Source organism: Triplophysa rosa, linkage group LG5 (assembly GCF_024868665.1).
Source record: "Triplophysa rosa linkage group LG5, Trosa_1v2, whole genome shotgun sequence".
In the NCBI taxonomy this organism is placed as follows: domain Eukaryota; kingdom Metazoa; phylum Chordata; class Actinopteri; order Cypriniformes; family Nemacheilidae; genus Triplophysa; species Triplophysa rosa.
The window spans coordinates 9,143,536-9,165,436 of NC_079894.1; the positions used below are offsets into that span (position 1 = coordinate 9,143,536).

General features: G+C 40.5%; 1 protein-coding gene across 3 annotated transcripts in view; it reads right to left on the reverse strand.

Moving 5' to 3' along the window:
* Nucleotides 1-21,901, reverse strand: part of fndc3ba (fibronectin type III domain containing 3Ba) — a 152,269-nt gene that overhangs the window by 85,725 nt on the left and 44,643 nt on the right. Inside the window, exons 2-3 of one of the 3 annotated variants that reach the window (XM_057333414.1) lie at nt 20,779-20,922; nt 15,503-15,578 (exon numbers count right to left, since the gene is read on the reverse strand). In XM_057333414.1, the coding sequence (XP_057189397.1) occupies nt 15,503-15,578; nt 20,779-20,898 (196 nt within the window). In that variant the 5' untranslated portion in view covers nt 20,899-20,922. Of the gene's footprint in view, nt 1-15,502; nt 15,579-15,888; nt 16,127-20,778; nt 20,927-21,901 lie in introns of those variants that run through there. The other 2 variants (XM_057333413.1, XM_057333415.1) reach the window with 2 other exon arrangements.

The window sequence follows — 21,901 nt, forward strand, 5'->3', positions numbered from 1 at the left end:
GAAAGTCGCTCATCATTTGCATAAAGTCGTTAACAGTCACTGTCACTCCTGTCGCCGGAAGTCGCCAGGTCTCCATTGAAAGGAATGACAAAGTCGCTTTGTCGATAGGTGTCGCTGGCAGTGTGAACGCACAGTTAGTTCACACGAGACCCTTTTCAACTAAAAACGGAAAACTTTTTATGCGTTTTGGCTGTTCATTTACAACACAACAGCGTTTTTGAGGACTGAAAGCGCAAACTTTTAAAAACGGGTCTCAAAGTGCAAGAAACGACGGCATTATCGTTCCCATGTAAACTCTGAAGGCGGCGTTATCCAAAAAGGATGACATCATACGCATGCATATTAAGCCTTCAGTCTGTAGGCATGCCTGAGTATTCCCCAAACAATAATGGCGGCCTCCATGCTACATGTTTGTACAGCGTGACATACTTATTATTTCTTTTTTTCACAAATATGCATTACAATGCTGCCTGCATCTCTCACTTCAAGTCACTGTAATCGTGATTAATGACTTTTGTTAAAGTTAAAAATCTGTTGCTAAAGATCAATAAATGCAACCTGAACTGCCTATTTACTACAAAATTATCAATAAAAGAACTGTTAAAGGAATCTTTAACAAAACCAAAAGCGTTGAACAGAAAGTGTAAATACCTATGGATTTCCAATACTACTCAGGGTTTTTCCTGCATTGAGAAATTGGAGGTGGCCGCCTCAGGGTCTCGCCAAAATTATGTTGCGAGTCTTCACAAGAAATGCTGCGTGCCTTTAACACAGTGGTTCTCAAAACTGGGGGTCGTGGCCTCCTGGGGGGCCCCAAGATGGTTCCAGGGGGCCACAGATTTTGTGGCATTTTAGAAATATAGATATTTATCATACATTTTGTGCAGTCAAACATCAGAAAAACAACGCCACCAACCAAAAGAATTGATGTTTTAGCATTGTTTAACTGAATATTTTCTTGGTTTAATTAAAATTTTAAGTTTAAGATTATAAGTCTTTATTTGGGGGGCCGCAAAGCAATGCACTCTACACAAAGATGGCCTTACAACAAAAAAGTTTGAGAACCACTGCTTTAACACTGTCATTTGTAACTGCAGTTGCGACATTACGCCACAGTGGAGGCGCTGTTTCGTTATCAGCACACTGAGGCGCTAAAAAGAGTTGCAGAACAAGAGCCAGCCTGTGTTTTGACGGCTGCATGTTTTGCATCCAAGTACGTTTAATTTATTGAAATTTATTGAATTAACATGACGTACATCATTGTAATGTCTTTAGCTGTGCAGTTGGATCGTTGAATCAGCGTATACTGTACACAGCGAGTTCGCCAGTATGAACGCACATTGCGTTCAGAACGAATCGCACACGAATGACTCATTTGAACCGATTCATTTAAACTATTGAACTTTTCAGTCACTAGCGAATATAAGAGATCATTGAATCATTTAAAGTGAACCACAGAGAACGCAAGATGTGAATGAGCTTTGCTCATTTAGAAAGACTGGTTGATTCAGTTGGCTATTGTGGGCTGAAAAGTTAGTTGAAATGATAAAAAAGCTTTATTTGATTAAAAAACATTTCTGTTTGGTTGAATAAAAGTAATGTTTTATATAACTTAAGAATTGTCATTATTATCTCATTTTATTAGAACTTTTAATATGTCAAACTCAAAGATCAGGATGGCACCACCTCCGCCTCATTTTGAGCCAGGAAAAACCCTGCTACTGTGTGTGTGTTTTGCCACAAATGCACTGCACAAAGAACAGAGACACTGCTGGTCCGCATTGGGATGGCGAGAAGAGCACTGTGGGAAGGACGTCCAGCATTGTATGTTTCAACAGCTGTGTTTACTGCAGCCGTCTCGCTCCTCACACGCTCATCTCTCCAGTCACACACCTGGAGCCAGTGATGACGTGGAAATATCTCACATACACACACACTCGTGAACACAAGCTCCATCTCTCTCTCTTTCTCTCTCTCTGCCTCCAAATTATTTCTTGGCATGACAGTGACATTAAAACAGAGACCAAAAAATAAAAAACAATATGCTATACACAATTTACACAATAAAACCTCTCTATTGAGCGAATCGAGGAGGGGGTGGCCTGGACATGGCCTGAGATCATATGACAGGAATGCCGGGGTTGAGACTAAACCGTGTCCTGCTCTGCCCTTCAGATAAGCTTTCTGAAAATAGTCCACAAACACACTTCTCTTCATTAGTTACCCTGGATACTGTTCCTCCCCCTATATCCTGTCAACAAAACACAACTACGGTGTCCAGGAAGGTCCTTGTCGGTTTTGGCCCTGAGAAATAAAATAAAGCACATAGCGGAAAAGCGAATGTCTTCTCACAGCACCAGCTAACTGTTGGTGTTTGACACTGAATTCAAAGCACATATTTACTGGTTGGCAGCCATCCTGGATATTTTTCAATGTATGTTAAATACTGTATGTAGATTTGCCAAGGCTGTATAATGTCGGTCAACGCGCACAAGCAGTTGTACCTGTTAATAAAATGCCAAAAAGCCTAAAAATGTTTCACATTTTGTGAGAATTTGGTAAGAATAAGGTACACCAATCTGGTTTGCTAGCACAAACAAGCTTTCAACAATCCACTTCACAAACATTCCACTACAGCATATGACTCAATCCAAATTGATTGCCTATTGTAACAGTAACGCTGTTTTGAACAGATACTTTCATCTCAGCTGAGTGATTGTGATACTCATAAAAACTAAACTCTCATCAGCGCTAGTGCTTGGATGTCTGAGTGTCAGAATACAGTATTGATGCTGTGGAGTAAATGAGCAGCACCATGTGGGCCCCCCCACCTATTGCTTCCTTCATCTCCCCATCCTCCAACCACGTGTAAACCAGTTCCGCCACGGGGATGCAAGTCTGGTGCAAGGAGCGCTGTGGAAATTCACTTCTTATCTTTTAAATCTCAGATCCGCACCGGCCGAGTCAGGAAACTAGCTCCGTTTCCCCCTACAGAACCTTCACCTCACTCATCTTACATATCAGCCAAGCCCAGCCCAGTTTGACTAACCCAGACCTTGGGTATGAATCAGGTCAGGAGTTCCCCCGGTCATTCCTGAGCACCCAAAAAACAAATGAATCAACAAATAATCAAAAGGACTGAAAGTAAGTGTACAGTATATACAGTATGTGTACAGGTTAAATTATATTTGTAAATTCCAAATCTTTGTCCTAACAAATCAAGTAAAACTTGTGAGAATGATTCTGTGTATTTCCTTTAAAGAGAGGTAGTTAAAAGAAGATAAAGGTAGAAGATGGAGAACATTAGACTGATTACAATGGAAGTCTTAAAGACGGGAACACTTACAAAGTGAAACATACTTGTCAATGTACTGTATGTAAGGAGGAGGAAAAAGTAAGAAATGTTGAGAGACATATAATAAAATGTTCTGGATGGGGTTCAAACTCAGCAGATGTCTTTCCTCTACAGCATTAAACATAAATGAACTTTCATCTTTCATCTTGACACAGTCTGTCTGAGGTAAACTTAGATCGGTTCATAGACTACACATTTTTGCATTGAGTCTGTGGTGTTATTTAAATGTTGGACTATGTACAGGTACATTAGCCTTTAGACTTGTGCGATGCCTGCAAAAACATCACCAATGATAGAAAAAGAAAGATAAGGAACGTCAATACTGCCACATCGCAACATTACCAACAACAACTACAGTAATAAAACACGTCATTGACACGCATGCAAGTATCACACAGATTAGGATCCTAGCAAACCCCAGTTTGTGTTACACACCACCTGAGACCCGAGTCCAGGGATAGTTAACCTAAGGCTGTTGTCATTATGCTTCAAGTCTAGCTGAACTTTCTCTGAAAGGACAAGGGAAAGAATGCAGGAATTCCTTCCAGGCTGAAGAATGAGGATAAGCCCATGCTTCCCATAGCTGAAATTCACAGTCCCTCATGGTGCTATCAGGCCCAGGCCTCGCATTCCTTCTCCCTAATCTGCTATCTCCAGCCAGAATAACTAGATAAAAAAAACAAAGCAGTCAGCGTGCGTCGCTAAGGTGAGCTGGAACATTGGCACGGATGACAGTCGTGACCATGTGACCAACTGGCCAGCACTGGTTTGGCTGGAAGATGTTTTTATATGAGTCTAGTGTTGGGAAGTGGATCAAAGGACGCATAAAGTGGCTCTGTCCCAAACCATAGTGATCTTACATAAAAAGCATTTTTAGACATCATATGCATGTGAAGACTTGGACGAATTGTGGTGTGCCATTGCATGTATCCTATTGCTGGTACTCCCACCACTGTTCCAAAAATAAATTGATATGTTTATTGTGATACTGAACGTAATAAAAGAGTCTTCCAAGGATGTATCCTCTCCTAGGTCAATCAGTTTATGAGCACTATTTGTGTGGTCAAACCGAGTAAGCATCTGCCAAGTTGTTGCCAATGTACAGAATCGAGGTTCCATTTTAGTTACAGGTAGGATGCTGGGTTAAAAGTAGCTGCCTAAAACAGAAATGAAGTCAACTCGGATTTGGAACTGAGCCTATTTTAAGTAGCAAAAGGCACCATGGATACCTAAGACCTTCTTTTGTCCTTAATCTCTATTCTTGTACACTATTCTTAGGGAGTATTTACATGATAACCATGTAGTAAAAAAAAGAAAAGTTTTATCTTTGCGTTCTTGAAAAGTTTCACATACACACGTCAACGTTGTCAAAACAATTGCCGTTCACACAGATTTGGCATATGTAAATAGTGCATCTCTACTGGTCATAGTCGTGCAGCAAACCTACACTTTGCTTTACTTTGTGTTGAGCAGCACACATAGTCCCATAGTCTGGCATTGTTGTTTGTTGTATAAACTGAATATGTATAATAATAGGCATGCACATCGTGTCATTGTTTTCAAAAATTAGCATTTCTGTATTACACAGAAACGATAAAGATATAGTTTTCAAAAACATGGACTAAGAAACCCTTTCTCAAAGGTTTTGTTTTCAGGCAACCAAATGAAGTTATTGTGTAATGCCCAAAGTATGGTGGGGCATGTCAATTTAGTCATGAGAATAGTCTGCGTGTAAAGTAGTTTGTACACGCAGGTCGCACATGCACATTAAGAACTTTTTATTTTTTTGTTGAAAAATGTATATTTTGTCACCATCAACTTGCCCCAATCTGGTGGGGAAACAAGTATCTTAAACGTAGAGACACGTTTGCAGGATGTTAGGAACGTATGCAGGAAACCAAGTTAATGGGCTCCATTAACATGAGAGGAACCGTTAAGTCGGAGCCTGTGGCTCCCTAGGACCGATTATATGAGAACTCTCAGGGAGCAGATGCATATGAACAAGCTGTGTGCTACGCCTCAGGCATCCTCTTCTTTTTTATGTGCTGTTGGTCTCATTAAAACCAATAGTATTTTGACACTAGCAGAACATATGTGCGTGTATTACAGAAGATTCAGTCTTCAATACACAACAGGGATGTTGAGATGATGTCCAGGCACAGATAATCATTAACAGACACATGTGGGAGCATGTAAACAGTTCGCTGGTTCTTCACTATACTGACCAGGAGGATATGAGGAGACAACGGTGGTTCACTCACAAACTGTAGACTACCTTCAACTGACATACAAGAGGAAGTCCTTATGCATTACATAAGTCCTTATAGACCTAGAGGAAAAGATCCCACCGAGCTCTCCTTTTATTTTCCCATATCCAAGAGACTGTTATATATATAAATGCTTGTATATAACAGTATAATTTGTATACAGCACATCTGTACATCCAATATACTGCCTATTGTCCATAGCATGGTAGCTGGTTTAAGATGGTCATGAGCTGGTTTAAGCTGGTCATGAGCTGGTCCTGAGCTAGCCCTTACGAAAATTGACCATGGTTTTACTAAGGTTACTGTAGTAAAACAATGGTTATCACAAAATAACCATGGTTTTGACAACCATGTTTTTGTAAAAACCATAGTAAACGATGGTTACTGTAGTAAAACCATGGTTTTGCCCCAAGTAATCAATGCACCAAAAAACCATGGTTACTACACTTGTACAACAAAAAAACCATGGTTAATTTTCGTAAGGGCTAGCTGCTTGGGACCAGCACATGACCAGCTCAAACCAGCTACCTTGCTTCAAAACATACCTAACCAGGCAGATGCTGTTTTTTCAACAGGGATTTTTAAGATACTTTTTTACTGTTTGGAAGTTTCTAGTTACCATCCACTTTTATTACACTGCAAAGACATGCTGCAACTACTTGGTTTTGCAGAAAGACAAAAGTGAGCTTTCCCTTTAAACTGTCCCCACAAAATGTGAGCATCAGCAGAATGTTTTCAGGAGTCATGTCCATCATTGGCTCCAGCACAGACCACAGTCTCCTCAGCTGGAGCGCAGCAGGCAAGTATGGCACATCACCATACCAACCACACTCTTCCAGGGACAAAGAAGATATCAAATAACCAGCCTAATCAGAATTAAAGGATTTTCTGTGAGAGTAAAGTACAGACTGCCAGCTTCTGCAGCACGAAGTAGGAGAGATGGAGTAAGGGAAGAAAACACGAGCGAGAGAGATTTTAGCAGCCTTGATACAGCAGAGCCACGTCAGCATGCAACAAAACTTCTGCCAGGTCACACTCGAGCTGTCTGGATCAGCCTGCCTACGAAAAAGAGAGAGAGCGGGTGTAGAGTAAGCAGAAGAATACTACTGTAGGACTAGACTCCCAGCGAGAGAAGCAAATGAAGGCGCGAGGAGAGATTAAAAACAGAAGACTTCTGTGTGAATGTCTGGCTGAGGTGAAGCAGAGGGGATGAGAGAGGTGGGGCATGTCGCTTGGTAGACTTCGAGTTGCTGACAGACTTGAGAAGTTCAGTTTAGCGTGAGGGTTAAGAAACGCCCAGTTCCATCTAAAAACCCTTTTGTTTCAGAGGAACATTAGCACTCGTTCTTGGAAGAGCTGCATCTGGACTTCTCGAACGTTGAGACGGAGTTCAGATGGAGACAGAGGTCATAAAACATGTTCAAAAACTGACTAAGCCTTCCCTGGAAACCTGGACAACGCTACAATGTAAGGGCAAGTACACACTAGAGTGTAGGCTATGTCAGAGAATGCTACGAATCAACTGATTTCAATGGGTGCACCGTAAGGGCAGTGGAAAAACACAAAGGTTTGCCAAAGTGGTGCTTTGTCATATGACTACAAGGCACTTCTGATGTTGCAATGCACTTACAATTGAGAAAATATGGACAGCTGTGTGCGTCAGAAATCTAATTTGTTTGAACAAGTCTGATTTTAAAGAACGTACATTTTGGACGTTCTGTGTCAGACAAGACACCAACATTGAGATGAATAAGAATGCTAAAGGATGCAACTTCTTTGTCTCTAGTGAAGTGTAATTGCAAAAACCTAAACGTTCAGAGAAAATCACAGAGGTGACAGGACCAGTTGTGCAATCCCTGCAACGCCAACTTCACATACACTATTTACATTTATGCATTTGGCAGACACTTTTATCCAAAGCTACTTACATTGCATTATCCTATACATTTGTTTCCAAGTATGTGCAATCCCCTGGGATCGAACCCACAACCTTGTTAGCGCCATGCGCTTACCACTGAGCTACAGGAAAGCTGTAATGCACAGCCACCAAAAATACTGCGTCTTCACATTAATGGAGACTTACTGGACCTTACATTCTCTCCAGATGAAATCAAGTTTCCATTTAGGGTTTGGTCTTGGATTTCAGTCCTCTGGTAATAACTGGTTATGGCATTAGCATGAGCTGCGAAGGACATTTTTGTTAAAGTGCAAATGTTACAGTTTGCTGAAACTGCAAAGATCTAAAGGAGGCATGGTATGCAGACCTGATCTGTTTCTCTCTCTCAGTCCTAAGAAGGTGTGGTTGAGGAATGGGCAACAGAGCTTTAATCTTCTGCCAGGCCTGTGAGGCACATCTGGAATAACCGGGCAAAACGTCTTGGGCCGTGCCTCTCTGGCCACGGTCACCGGGTCCTGTCCAAATGAACCCTTTCACCCTATGCTGCTCTACTGGCTTGAGCTTGGGCCAGTAGACAGGAAGAATTCTCACACTCCGTCTGCCCTTGATCTTTCTCAGCCATCTGCGATTCTCTGTCACCCTTTGTTGAGTCCTGTTTTTGTAAGTATGTCAGCGTTTATTCTGGGTCTTTAGAAGAATTATTCGCCCAAAATGAAAAATCTGTCATTATTTACTCAACCTTATGTCATTCCAAACCTGTATGCTGTTAGAATGAAAAAAAATGACAGATGGGATGTCAGTAAAAATGGCACTGGTTTTTGAGCGCCTACCAGACATCATCTGAGAAGGATCTGTGAAAACCAGATATGAGACAATGTTCCCTTTCAATCAGACTTAACCTTGTGCACTTTCCTGGCTGTTTGACTTCTTTGCATTCATTGTGCTTTTTAACTCGGCTGGAATAAATTCAGTAAAAGACTCAAAGAACGAAATGTTCTCATTTACCTGTTAAATTAACTATAGAGTGATAGTATAAGTGCCTTTGTCTCTTTCTATAGGACTAAACACAATAGGCCTCATTTATCAATCTAACGTAGAAACGGGCACAGATACATGCGCAGAAATCGTTTTACGACAGGCTTTAGGTGTGATTCATCAAACATTCGTATGCCGCCAATCTCATCGTACGAATGATCGTACCTTGATAAATGCGGCGGCTGAAATCGGTCGTAATTTTGCATATCACGTTTATCACCTATAAATTCAGGGTGTAGAAGCCTCGCCCCTAGATTTTGCGACATGGAGAAATGTAATCCGGCCAAAAAGAGGAACTTTTCTGATTTAGAAATTAAAGTTTTACCTTGAAAAGCAGATTGGATTCAAAGGAAGTAAAAACAGTTTGGAAAGAGATCGCTATGGTCAACAGCGTTGGTGTAGTGAACCGAACTCCAGCTGAGGTTTGTATTTTTTTATTGGATATTTATGTTTTGTAAATATGAGCGCAAATATTTTATTTTATTTTATTATTAGTGTTTCAGTATTATTTTTACACTGAAAGTATTGTTGTTGCTTTAAATTAGGTTGGTTGTATAATGCATTTAAATTTAAACAAAATTAATCTGACTTCAGTCTTGAAAAACTTTAAATTACATTAAAGTGTTAATGTAAAAATGAATGTAGATATAATTTACTGATAATTTTAGGATAATTATAGAATAATGTTTATATGTAAATGTTTTTATACAGTTTTCTTCATTTAGGTGAAGAAAAAATGGTCTGTGGCGGAGGAGATGTTTCTAAGCAGGATAAAGGTTTAAAATCTAATGCTGCTAATCTTGCAACTCAGGCTGCTTAAATCAAGCACACACGGTTTTATGTTTGCTTCATTTATTTTTTCTCTTTCAGATCTGTCAGAGGCAGACAGCAGTCTTCATCCCCCACAAACCGGCCTGGAACCTGCCACACAAAGCCAGGCAACCTCAAGCTGTGACCCATTGCGCGTCTTCCACCCCATCGAACATCGCAGATCGCACAAATAAAAAAAAATCAAAGCATGCATGTTTTCTGTTTTCATTAAAATGCATATTTGTCAAACAAAGAAGCTATCACGTAGCCTAAAAGCTCATGAAAGGTTTTTTTTAAACAAAAGCACCCGTTAACCTTGTAATTTCAAACAATTACATGATCGTGTAATTAGGCTAGAAAGGAAAATAAGAAATCGCATCGGAATCCATTTTTACATTTGTTATACTAAACGAAAATCTTTCTATTTGTCATCATTAATTTTCAGTTATCAAAAGGGTAAAGCGTACACAGACCTTCACCCTATCTCAAAACTTGCGTACACGAACTGAGACCTGTCGTGAGATTTGATCGTAGCAACCGCTCACGTCCATAGTTTTGCGTGGAAATGACCGTAAGCCCAGTTTTCGGTCGTACGCTCGTTTCATAAATGAGGCCCAGTGTGTTTTTTCCAGGTCCCTGGGTTCTGGTGGAGCTCTGGTGGCCACTCAAACATCTCTCTTTTTTCTCACTACATTTCTTGCTCATAAACATAGACATTCGTCTTTGTGGTTTGTAAAACAAATAGAAGCTCGAGACAGCTCCAGTTCTTCTGTTTTCATAACTACTTCTTAAATATTTTGTAGGCCATTTCAGAATTTTCTAATCTATTTAAATTCACTTATTAAAGCATTCAGGGTTGAAGGATTAGCACCAGAAAAGTGCAAATAAAAAAACCATGTTTCATAAAGACGTTATCACCTTCAGCAAAGAAGCAAAAAGGTGACATCTTAGTCCCATGTCAGACACTGTAGCGATTCGAAAGGAAGGGGGAGGGGTGGAGTGAGCAATTGGTTGTAATTCGGAACCTCACCGCTAGATTTACATTTACATTTAGTCATTTAGGCCCAATCCCAATTCCCCTACACTTTACCCTACCCCTCCGTTTGGCGCGTTCACGTGAAGGGGTGTCTCAATTCTCTTTTGGTTGGAGGGGTAGGGGTAAGGGGAAGGGCCAGATAGCCCTTCAAACGAAGATTTTTCGTTCGTTTCGCTCACTTCAAACGAAGGGCTAAGAGAAATTTCCAACATGGCTGCTCACTCGAGCAAGCAGACCAATAAATGTAAGTAATTTTTGACATTAATAAGGATTTTTATGACAATTCTTCATTTTATGTATGTTACATTCAATCTTGTGTTTGTATTTACGGTGATGTTCTTTTAACGTTTGCAAAAAAAATCGCTAAAGTTTGCTAGCGGACAGCACTGACTGCACAATATTAGAAAATATATTTTTATTCGGCGCATCGGGGCATGTCCTCTGACGTAACGTTAGGAGCTAGCAATGACGTATGATGACGTATAACAGTGTAGTAGTGGTGTCCCATTTCTTATCGGAAAATTTGTAACCCTTGACACTTTGTTTCAAGGGGTGAGGGGTAGGCGAAGGGGTAGAAAATAGAATTGGGATTGGGCCTTAGCAGACACTTTTATCCAAAGCGTTAAGTCCATTTGCTGTGATCAGGACTTTTTCAAAGGGGAGGTCTGTTGGAATTTCACTTCTTTCAATTTAGTTATTGAGTAATATAGCTGTTTGAGAATAAACAAGTGGCAACGCTCATTGTTCACAGAAAAGGAAAAAAATCTTTACAAGAAATCACTTTTAAAGACTACAATGAACAGCTCGTTGGGACTACAATGAACTTTTTCCTAGTTTAGTGACATCATGAATCCCAAAATTTCCATTGACCCTGCCCCCTGGAACACAGATGGGTGGGACATCTCAACACACTCTTAGCGGTAGACCAATCAGAAAAGACTGGCTCAGCTTGACCAATCAGAGCGTTTCGGAAGGAGGGACGTCATAGAACCAGGAACTCAACAGCCTGTTTTCTGACAATCAAGATGACGGTGTAAAACACAGGTGAAATATGTAATATATAAAGCATTTTTTGAAAAACGAAACATGAACACACTTGTTTAGCACATCATAAACAATAAAAACTTTGAAAAATAGACAACATAGGACCCCTTTAAAGATCAATATGAATCCTCTTTATGTTATCAACCGAACTTAACTTGTATTGAACCTGTAATATGCCATTAATTAGGGAGAGGCTCAGAGATGATGTATTTTTGTAGGCTAACCCGGAAGTAAATGCCGCGCTGGTTCCCTCGACTGAAAACCTATGCATTTTCCCCATAGACTTTCGGAATATCGCAAAAAATAAACTCTGTGATTAACAAAGGTTTATGATGTTTACATGTTTTGTCTATCAAGATAATCTTTACAAATTAACACAACATTTGTTACTTTTGAAGCCGAATTACAATCGCCAGAAGTAAAAAGCTAACACGATGCTATAAACAGACTACACTTAAGGTCGCTTGATATCCACGTCACCACCACCAAGCCTCCGACAACTCTTTCAAACTTTATTAAAAATGTGTTCCCTGGTAAGTAATTACTCCGTGAATGAATCCACATCTACGTTTTAGGAGATTTGTGCCCATGTTGCATTATTTGTGAGCTTTATATGTTTATAACGTCCCCGCTGTTGCGTTTAGCAATTTGTTAGCAACTGCTGTTTTTAAGACACAATAAGGCTTTAAAAAAATCACAAGCGGGTTATAATTGGTGTGTTTTATGTCATAGATTAAAACGTGAAAATATTTAGAGGTTTTGTTTACCACAGACCTTATTTCGAACGATTTACCAAAAACCCATTAAAAAAAAACTTTTTGGAGCGATGGAACCGGAAGTCCTAAAATGCTAACTCGCTTCCGGGATTTGCATACAAAAAAACATGATCTCTGAGCCTCTCCACTTCACACAATCTTGCACTCATTCTGAGATAAAAACCTCTTCAAAACATACTACTGCACAGCACCTAAGTGTATTCTCCAGCTGACCTATTATCTAACGGGAGACCTGTCTCTCAGGCGACCGCGCTTCCAAACATAAATAGAGGACCAGATGCTCCATGCACATAGATAAATAAACCCTAAAGGAGGGATTGTAGCACACTTTCACCTCTGTAATACGTCTGCTGGAGACAGAGAAGCTGCCTTCAGGGCCACAGTTTGGATTCTGTCTGTCACCCTTCTATTCATCACAGCTCTGTGCTGAGCACATATAAGCATACGTTCTGTGTACCGTCACATGGAATCCCATTAATCAGTTCCAGCAGTAATACTGTGCTGCGAGTCTTTATACATGCAATGTCTCAGACACAATGAGACTGAGACATCACTACATACAATACAGTAAAACTGTTATGTGAAACAAAAAAATTCACACAAAAACAAAACAAAAAAAAACCTATCTTTACACACTGGCATACTGTTGTAACTTCAATTATAGTGTCAAATGTTTTTAAGTTGAAGTCACACGATTTGTGTTCATGATCAATCAATGCAAGCACTCGGGTACCTGTGCCCATCTCTGCACAGAAGCTGCCTCTATGTCTCACTACATTGTGAACGTACGGTAAACTGAGAAAGTCACTCACTTCATGGCACAATAGCCATTCACGAGGCCATCTAAAGATAGCTAATGACCTTCAGCCCATGTAGATACAGTCCAATGGCAAAAACAAGAACACTTTTGTCTTCCTGAAGTCAAAGACCAATCAAAGAATGCAAAATGTCATCCTTGCCCAAATGTGTTCGTCTTGTTTGAATTAGTGTTATATAGTCTGTGACTCTCATGGGCCTCTGACAAATTCATTAGGCGCATATCATTTTATTATACTTTTAGGCATACACAAAATCTTTTCAAAGCACGCTGTGCAGAAAATCTGATGCAGCGTTTGCTGACTGCACTTCATTGCTGACTTCTGTGCATCATTGCTAAATTACATTGTGCGAATGAGAACGTGCTCTCAGCAAAACCTGCAATTACACCACAGAAGCCAATTTCCATAAACAATAAAAACACATTTAATTTCACAAATATACTCACAGTACAGCAGATGCAAAAAAATAAATAAATAAATAAATACGCAAAGCAAACAGAAAGACGCAAAACAGGACCCTCCCTTCGCAAAAGTGAGGGAAAGCGGCCTTGCCGCCCAAAGCGGACTGTGGTGGAGGATTGTTAAGCAGTCCCCTAAAAATGTCACCCTGTTTAAACAAGACAAAGATTACAGTTCACTCTAATTAGCAGAGATAGGAACAGACTGAAACTGCAGTAAACACAGAGCTTGACTATAGTAATGACCTGTCACTCATTCAGAGAGCAGCACAATAACACCTGAGTGAAAACACGCTAGCGCTAGCAATGCTCACAATAGCAACCAGCAGACAAGGGGTTAAGATTTTGCGTACGGCTAAAACTTGGGTAGGGATGATTAAAAACAGCTCAATTTGCGTAAGAGTGTCAAATATAGAGGTGAGTGGGTTCTCGTGGGACGGCTTAAGGAAAAAGTGCTGTTTTTACAGAAAAAGAAGATAAGATGTGGGAGGACAAAAACTGACCAATAAGAATCCTTAATTATAAAATTCTTACCCATTATCCTCCTCATTCCACTATTTCCACTAGCCTCACAGTAAACGAATCCAGAGACCTAAAAGTCTTGTGACTTAGCCACAAAAAGACCAAACCTTCGAATTTACTTAAAACCTTCCGATTTTCCGACGGTGTTTTCGGCCCGAGCCTTTTTAAACCGTTTTCTCTGCGTTCTGTGTTGCCAGCGGTCCACGAGCTAAACAGCGGTTACTTTATATAAAATCCTAAATCTAGGCTTCTGCTCTGAGGTTTGTGTAATGACAAAGAAGCTTCTATGTAAAAAGCAGCTACTTCAGAGTCGGTTGCTTCAGTCGACACTTCTAATTAAATCCAGCGACCTTTTTTGTAAACACGTGCATCTGAAATGGCCCTTTCCTCCGTGCGCCGCACCTTTTCTGTCTGTCGCTTTTTCAACACCGTGATGACATAAGGTATGCTTTTCGCTGAGTGTCGGATGTGCCAGTGCGCTTTTGTCCGACACAATGGCGCAACCTCAAAGGCCTCACCTAAGTACTTCCTTGTGACTTTTAGCCTTTCACAGATAGTTCAAGGGAGAGGTTAATGCTGGGTATGACCAGCTGTTTTGATGCTTTACTTGTAAGGGGAACTGGTTTGACAAAAACTTGGCTGACTCATAGCTGGGAATATAAGGGATGACAGAGGATACATTGACCCAATGGAGAATCAAAAATAAAAATTCTGTCATCATTTATTCACCTCATGTCGTGCAAAACCTGTATATGACTTTGTTTCTTCTGAGGAACACAAAAGAAGATATTTTGAGAAATGTCTCCGTTGTTTTATGTCTATAAAATTGAAGTCAATGGGGGCCAACGTTGTTTGGTTACCAACGTTTTTCACTCTTCTTTTGTGTTCTGCAGAAGAAAGAAAGTCACACAGGTTTGAAATGATATGAAGGTGAGTAATTGATGACAGAATTTTCATTTTTGAGTGAACTATCTCTCTAAAAATTTCCCTCAATGTTTTCAGTTATATCAAGAAAGCAATGCTAAAGAACGGTCTGCAATTCAGCGTGAATTTCTTCAACTACCGTCTTTACACAAGCAGCTGTCCAGACACCTCAAGTCTCACGAAGTCTGGTCAAACAAAACATCTTGTCCATCATTAATTAGCTCCAAAGACATTGAATGTTAAAGTTAGACAATTAGACAAAGAGGCTTTGTAATCTGTATACTCTGCCATTTATGTCCCCAGAAGCATGCCAGTCATGGCTCTGCGCCGGTCCTCTCATCGCTTTACACCTGCTCCAAATCTAATAACCACCAGCCAGTAAAAACACCATACAAACAGGAACAGCATCTCAGAATGCACATCGCACACTCGATGTGCGTATCAACAAACAAATCCAGTAACACCGAGCTCGGCAGCACGCAGATGGCAGGGAGGAGGGGGTCAGGACCTGTTGCATTCACACAGCGGAAGCGTGTAACATGACAGAAAGCGTGCCATACCTTGAATGCATTGCAGGGAGCCGTCCTCTGCTCTGATGGTGAAGGTTTCTCCAGGGTTGACTTGCACGAGGATCACCTGTGAAACATGTGGAAGCAGACATGAGATATGCATGTAAGAGCATAGCAGGATCGGTGAGGTCAAAGTTTTGTCAGCAAACACAATCGGAGACAAAAGAAAACAAGTTTCTGAAGTTACGTTCCCCATTAAATGCATTAATCCATCAAAAATGAGCCATGGAACATTTAAACCAAAAGCATCGCATTACAGTGACCGCAACAGTCAAGAACGATGATGTAAGCAGATGTTGAAATTTTCCCTCAAAACAGCACAGCATCTCCATCCGAGCCCTCGGTCACTTCGAAATCTTCTGCTCCAGGCTGCTTACCATCATGTTTTCTGCACACAGGTTGTTGAGAGTACACACGTGCCTATAGATGTGAAAAAGTTGGCCCGCCATGGCACACGAGCCCCGTGAAAGAGAGCAGCGTGTGCGTGTGTGCGTGTCTGAAGCTGGGTTTCTTCAAAGCTCCGCTCCTGAAGATTGTGTCGGGCGGACCTCCCATCTCCTCGCTTCAGCCCTGGTGATCTGGGCACCTACTTCCAGCTTCCACACACACACACACACACACACACATGCAGACACACAATGTCTGCTGCTGCTGTTGCTATGGAAACGCTGGCGTGTCAAACTGAAAAAAGGGAGAAGGATTGTGTTCTCTCTATTTCTCGCCCTCCCTTTGCCTAAACCATCCTCCCAGAACACACATCATGCAGATGAATGACTTCCCCAACACATAGACACATAACATCTGCAGAATGCAAATGTACACTTGCACAACCTTACACAAATGTTGCACCTTTGCATGTCAGATCAAATTCTGTGGGCAATACTACATATGACAGTCGTGCATGTAATAATTAATTGTGAAGGTTGGGCACCTGCGGCTCAACACATACCGAATCCTCCACACTAAATAAAGTCTACTAAACTTGTATAGTCAACCTGTTAAAAAGCCCAAAACTGTTGTTAAAGTGATAGTTCACCCAAAAATGAAAATTGTGTTATCATTTACTCACTCTCTCGTCATTTCAAACTCTTAGTACTTTCTTTCTTCTGCAAAACACAAAAGAAGATATTTTGAAGAAAGCTGGTAACTGAACAGCACTGGCCCCCATTCACTTCTATTGTATGAACAAAACCAATGCCAGTCAATGGGGGTCAGATTAAAACAACTTTCTTCAAAATATCTTCTTTTGTGTTCTGTGGAAGAAAGAATGTCATAAAGGGTTGAAATGACAAGAGGGTGAGTAAACGATGACATACTTTTTATTTTTGGGTGAACTATCGCTTTAACCAACATATCAAGGGTGGAGGAACAATTGTATGTTTAAGGTACTGCAATGTGTTACCTTTACAATACTGCATCCACATTTTTACGCCAAGAATGAATACTTTTGGTCATTTCTAACAATACTTTTACAATAAGGCACAGTTTATTTCTACTCATCTAAAATCCAATCGAAAGAAAATATTAAAGTAATAGTTCACTCAAAATGAAAATTCTTTATTGATCCAAAATCTGTATTTGACCCATTCCTCTGTAAAAAAAAAAAGATTGAGAAGATATTTTGAGAAACGTCTCAATGGTTTTGTGTCCATACAATGGAAGTCAATGTAATTTGGTTACCAACGTTCTTAAAAATATTTTATTCTGCAAAAGAAAGAAAATCATACAGGCTTGGAATGATATGATGGTGAGTAAACCTTTTGGGTGAACTCTCTCTTTAAGATTACAAAGCAGATTAAAGAGAAAAATGTAAAAATATCACAGCTTTTAAAAAATATATTCACATTTGTGAATTAGGCAGACACTTTTATTGCAAAATTCAAGGTATATGTTTTCATCAGCATAAACTGCAGAATCACAATCGTATTATACAATTTTAACCACCAAACTTGCTCAATCAATGACCAAAGACCGTGTTGTTGAACAGCATGGCTATGATGGTCCCCAGTCAGACCAGCACCAGGCCTACACTAACCAGCATAAATCAACCTAAACAGTATTTTCTGCAGGACAAGAAGGTTGTACGGTCTTTCTTCTCTGTGAGAAGAGTGGATGTGAACTTGGCAGTATTCAGAGCACTTAACCTTCACTATCTGCTGCAGACGCCCTTTGCCCTCTCTCTCAAGGGTCTGATTCTCTTTCCTCTCTGGCCGGAGGAAACATGGCCTGGCCCTGTATCTGCAGCACCTGGAGCAGAGATCAGAACAGACAGATCCGCTCTGATAGTGCAGATCTACAGAGACGTGTGAGGGAGAGGTGAAGCGTGCCTAAGGGCTCTGAACGTTCCTTGAATGTCTAATGTAAGAACACTTGAATGTTCCTCATTGTTTTAGGCATAACCCTGAAGAACAAAACGGCATAACAAGAATACAGAGTTCTAGGTTAAGGTAGGATGTAGTTGGTCTTTCAGCCCAAAACCTCTCTAAAACAACCAAAATACTAGAAAACACAAGCAATTTATGCCTATTCATAAAAATCCGACTGACCAATACACTGAAAGTTTCAAGAAGCTGAACGCTAGGCTTGTTTGAAATATTTTTAGTATTTGTTTTCCATAAGGATTTCTGAAGAACAGCATAACTGTCAGGTGGATTTCAGGGAACAGTTGACCTGGAACAACTGAGGTTGTCAAGTTCTCATTTTCTGATTATTGAACCGCAAATGAACTTGTCACTGTTCTCTCAGCACATCACAATATTTGAACTTGAAGTGCACCCACTAAGTTCCTCTTTAAAGGTGAAGTGTGCAATTTCTGTGTCACTAGCAAACATAACTGCTAATATTAGGGCTATACTCTGGTTACGGTTGTTGTTGTAGTTAAAACATCACTAATGGTTTAACATTTTCTAAACACATCCCCGTCTTCCACTGGGCAACAGACATATGCTCAAACACAATGTTTTGATGGTTCCACAGAGCCACAGTAGCCAGGTTTCCAACACGATACACGGCTTGTTTTAATGGGATTGCCGCGTCGCGCCGCATCCAGTGTGGACAAATTTTTCAATTATAATGGGTTCTAATGCGTTCTATTTAGGGCTGAACGATTAATCGAAATCGAATCGCAATCGCGATGTGAGACGTTGCGATTTGCTAATCGCAAGAGGCTGCGATGTGGAAACGATGTGAAACATAGGAAACGCGTCTGTTCCAAGCCCGCTTTGAGTGGCATTCTTGCTAACCAACAGAGTGAGCGCACCTCCGTTATGCCTAATCAAAAAAAAAAAAAAAACAGAAAGCGAGAGAGAGAGAGAGAGTGTGTTATTATGGCATCTGCAGAGTCAGATCGATCATATTAGGCAAATAAATGCTAAAGAACCATCCAATTCAGAAGACCGCACACACAGCCTGTGTTATACTCGCTCTCTTCCCTGCGTTGCGCGTCTTGCGGACGAGCCGTTTAAACTTGACGCGCACACATAGCCTGTTTCATACTCGCGCGACTCTTCCCCGCGTTGCGCGTCTCTCGGACGAGCCGTTTAAACTTAATGCGCACACATAGCCTTTTTCATACTCGCGCGACTCTTCCCCGCGTTGCGCGTCTCGCGGACGAGCAGTTTAAACTTAATGCGCACACATAGCCTGTTTCATACTCGCACGTCTCTGCCCCGCATTGCGCGTCTCGTGGACGAGCCGTTTAAACTTGATGCGCACACACAGCCTGTTGCCTTGACGCACGCGCGCACCCTGTGTCAACTCACGCCTAGGTTTCAAACAAATGTAAATTCTATCTAACTGTTTTGCTAATTTCACTTGGATGAAATTAAACATTCAGCACATTTTCTACTAGTTTTAAAAAATCCCACATACTTAAAAAATAATAAATCAGCCTATGTAACCTATGAACTATTTAAAAAATTCACTAACACAATAGAAAATGTTATGGATTTAAGGGTTACAATGGGAGTTGTATTTGTTTTAATGGAAACTATAATAGTGTACACTGGTATTTGGATTCTATTGGTGTGATGTAATCTTGAAGCTGGGAACCAATTGAACAACAGTAAGCCCGATTTGAATAATGCCCAAAACACACTACAAAAATGAATTTTGTAATGGTTTTAATGGAAACAATTAGAATTTCTGTAATGTTTTTTTTATTGTTTTCTTTCAGCAGGGTAATTATACCCATACTGTGCTCCACACAACAATATTGAGCTGAAGTTTGAATTAGAAAAGTTAAAATCGCAAATCAAATCGCAATCGCAATGTCTGTCAAAAAAATCGCAATTGGATATTTTCCCCAAATCGCACAGCCCTAGTTCTATTGTCTTTTGTCACATCCCATTGCCCCAGGTCTGGTGTAGACATGGTATAATGTGAAATTGGTGCGTTTCCATCAAGTTCCTCGAGCGGATTGGTGGTATTGGTAACCTAGTAACCAACAGTAAATAAAAAAGATCTGAAAACCAAAAAGACACCATCAACGGTAACAGCCGCTTAGTCTTGTGGGTTTAATGTTCGCAACGTCAGAATTTATTTGGCAAATGCATTTCCATCTCCTATTATTCACATTAACTGTTTTTCTCAAAAAGAAAAACCACCTCAAGCGAGCGTAAAAACTTTTTTGCAAATTAGCGTTTTTTATTACGAAATTTAGCCTTTCCATTACTCGTTTGTGATGCCAAACTTCAAAATGTGCATAAAACCAGGGTGATGGAAACCTGGCTAGAATTAACAAAGTAGGTAGAATCACCTTTAATAACTATAACTTCTATAAACATCTGTCAAAAAACAATGAGAATGTAAAAAATAAACTATTATAATAGTAAGAAATACTATAAAAATCTGATAAAATAAATGCTCTCCTAATATAGGAGCACTGTTGTCCTTCTGAAACCTCATATCTCCATATTTCATCATTTTTATTTTTTCGCCATAAATCATTATAATTAGTCACCCTTTATTTTTGTCACTGGGTTTTGCAAATATCTAATCTAACCAATAAAAAGTATTTAAAAAGGGCTTGTCAACAGTATTTAGTCATTTAAAAAAAAGCAAACAGCAAATTTAGACATACAGGTTTCAAAAAGACAGTGACGATATAAAACAATAATGTGGTTTAATTATATGGTGGTGAACAGTCCGAGGCAAACCCAAAAATAGATCTAGACCTAAATAGAATAATGTAAAAAATGACCAACAATCTAACTATGCCCCCACATCGAGTCATTTCTGGCTCGAGCCCTGTGCACATTCACACTCACCTGTTGCGATCCATCCCCGTTAACATTAATCATGTGCGGCATCATGGCCACCTCCCCGTTCAATAGCGGCGGCGGCAGGTCCAGCGGAATCTGGTCGGTCATCATCATTGTGACGTACATTCATGGAGAACTTTCCTGGACTGCCTTTCTGTTAGAAGAAAGACAGATAATCAAAAAAGGAAATATAAACAAGGTCGACAAAAGATCATGCGAAAGCTGCAAAATGCTCATAAAACTAGTGGATGCGCTTGTTTATTCTACTTGGTTTCACAATCCTCGGTTGGTTTGTGATGTTCGAGTGACTGGTTGGGAGATGCACCACCTCACCGGATGACTCAGCAGGCAACTGAAGCCAACCGTAGAGCACAGCGGTGTTATTGTGAACCAGGATGCACTAAGAAATGAGAAGATTGTGTAACTGACACGAAAGAGGGTTGCCGCCCCCCGGAGCTTGCGTTTTGAGACCTGTAGAGTGAACTCGGCTGTGGCGAGTGATTTCACCACTAACGATGAACTCAGCTTTGATAAAACGCAATTCGCTCAAGACGGTAATGATGGAGCGGTTTAGTGCTGCGTGACTCTGGGTTAATGGAGGCCGGGGGGGAGGGTTTGGGGAATTAAAAGGTCACTGAGTCATCAAAGAAGGGTGGGGTGAAGGAATTGATGCGCAACTTTCTCCGTTTCGAACGCAATGCCACCCGTTTGCAACTTGAACACATATGTAAACAGTTTTAGCACTGTAAGCAATGCTATGGGTATGAAGAGATGCACAAAACATTTGACTACATCAGACCTCAAAAGCTCATGATTTACATAGGGGCATACCAAATATGACCCCCAAGCCTCGAATATGACTCAAGTCCCCCCTTGTGATCACATAAAAAGTAACAACATAGTACCAAATAGCGCAGGACAGCAAGCTACACACCAAACAGTCTGGGGCAGGGACGGATTATGACTTTGATGTGCACTGGGCACAGATGTCTCAAAGGCCCCCCTGGCATCACATATTTTAAGACAACAGTGTTGCACCTATGCCCCAATAAAAAGTGATGACACCATCCGGATCGATGTTGGAAGATTATTCCAGAGTTTAGGGCCTATGATCGCAAAAGCTCGGTCT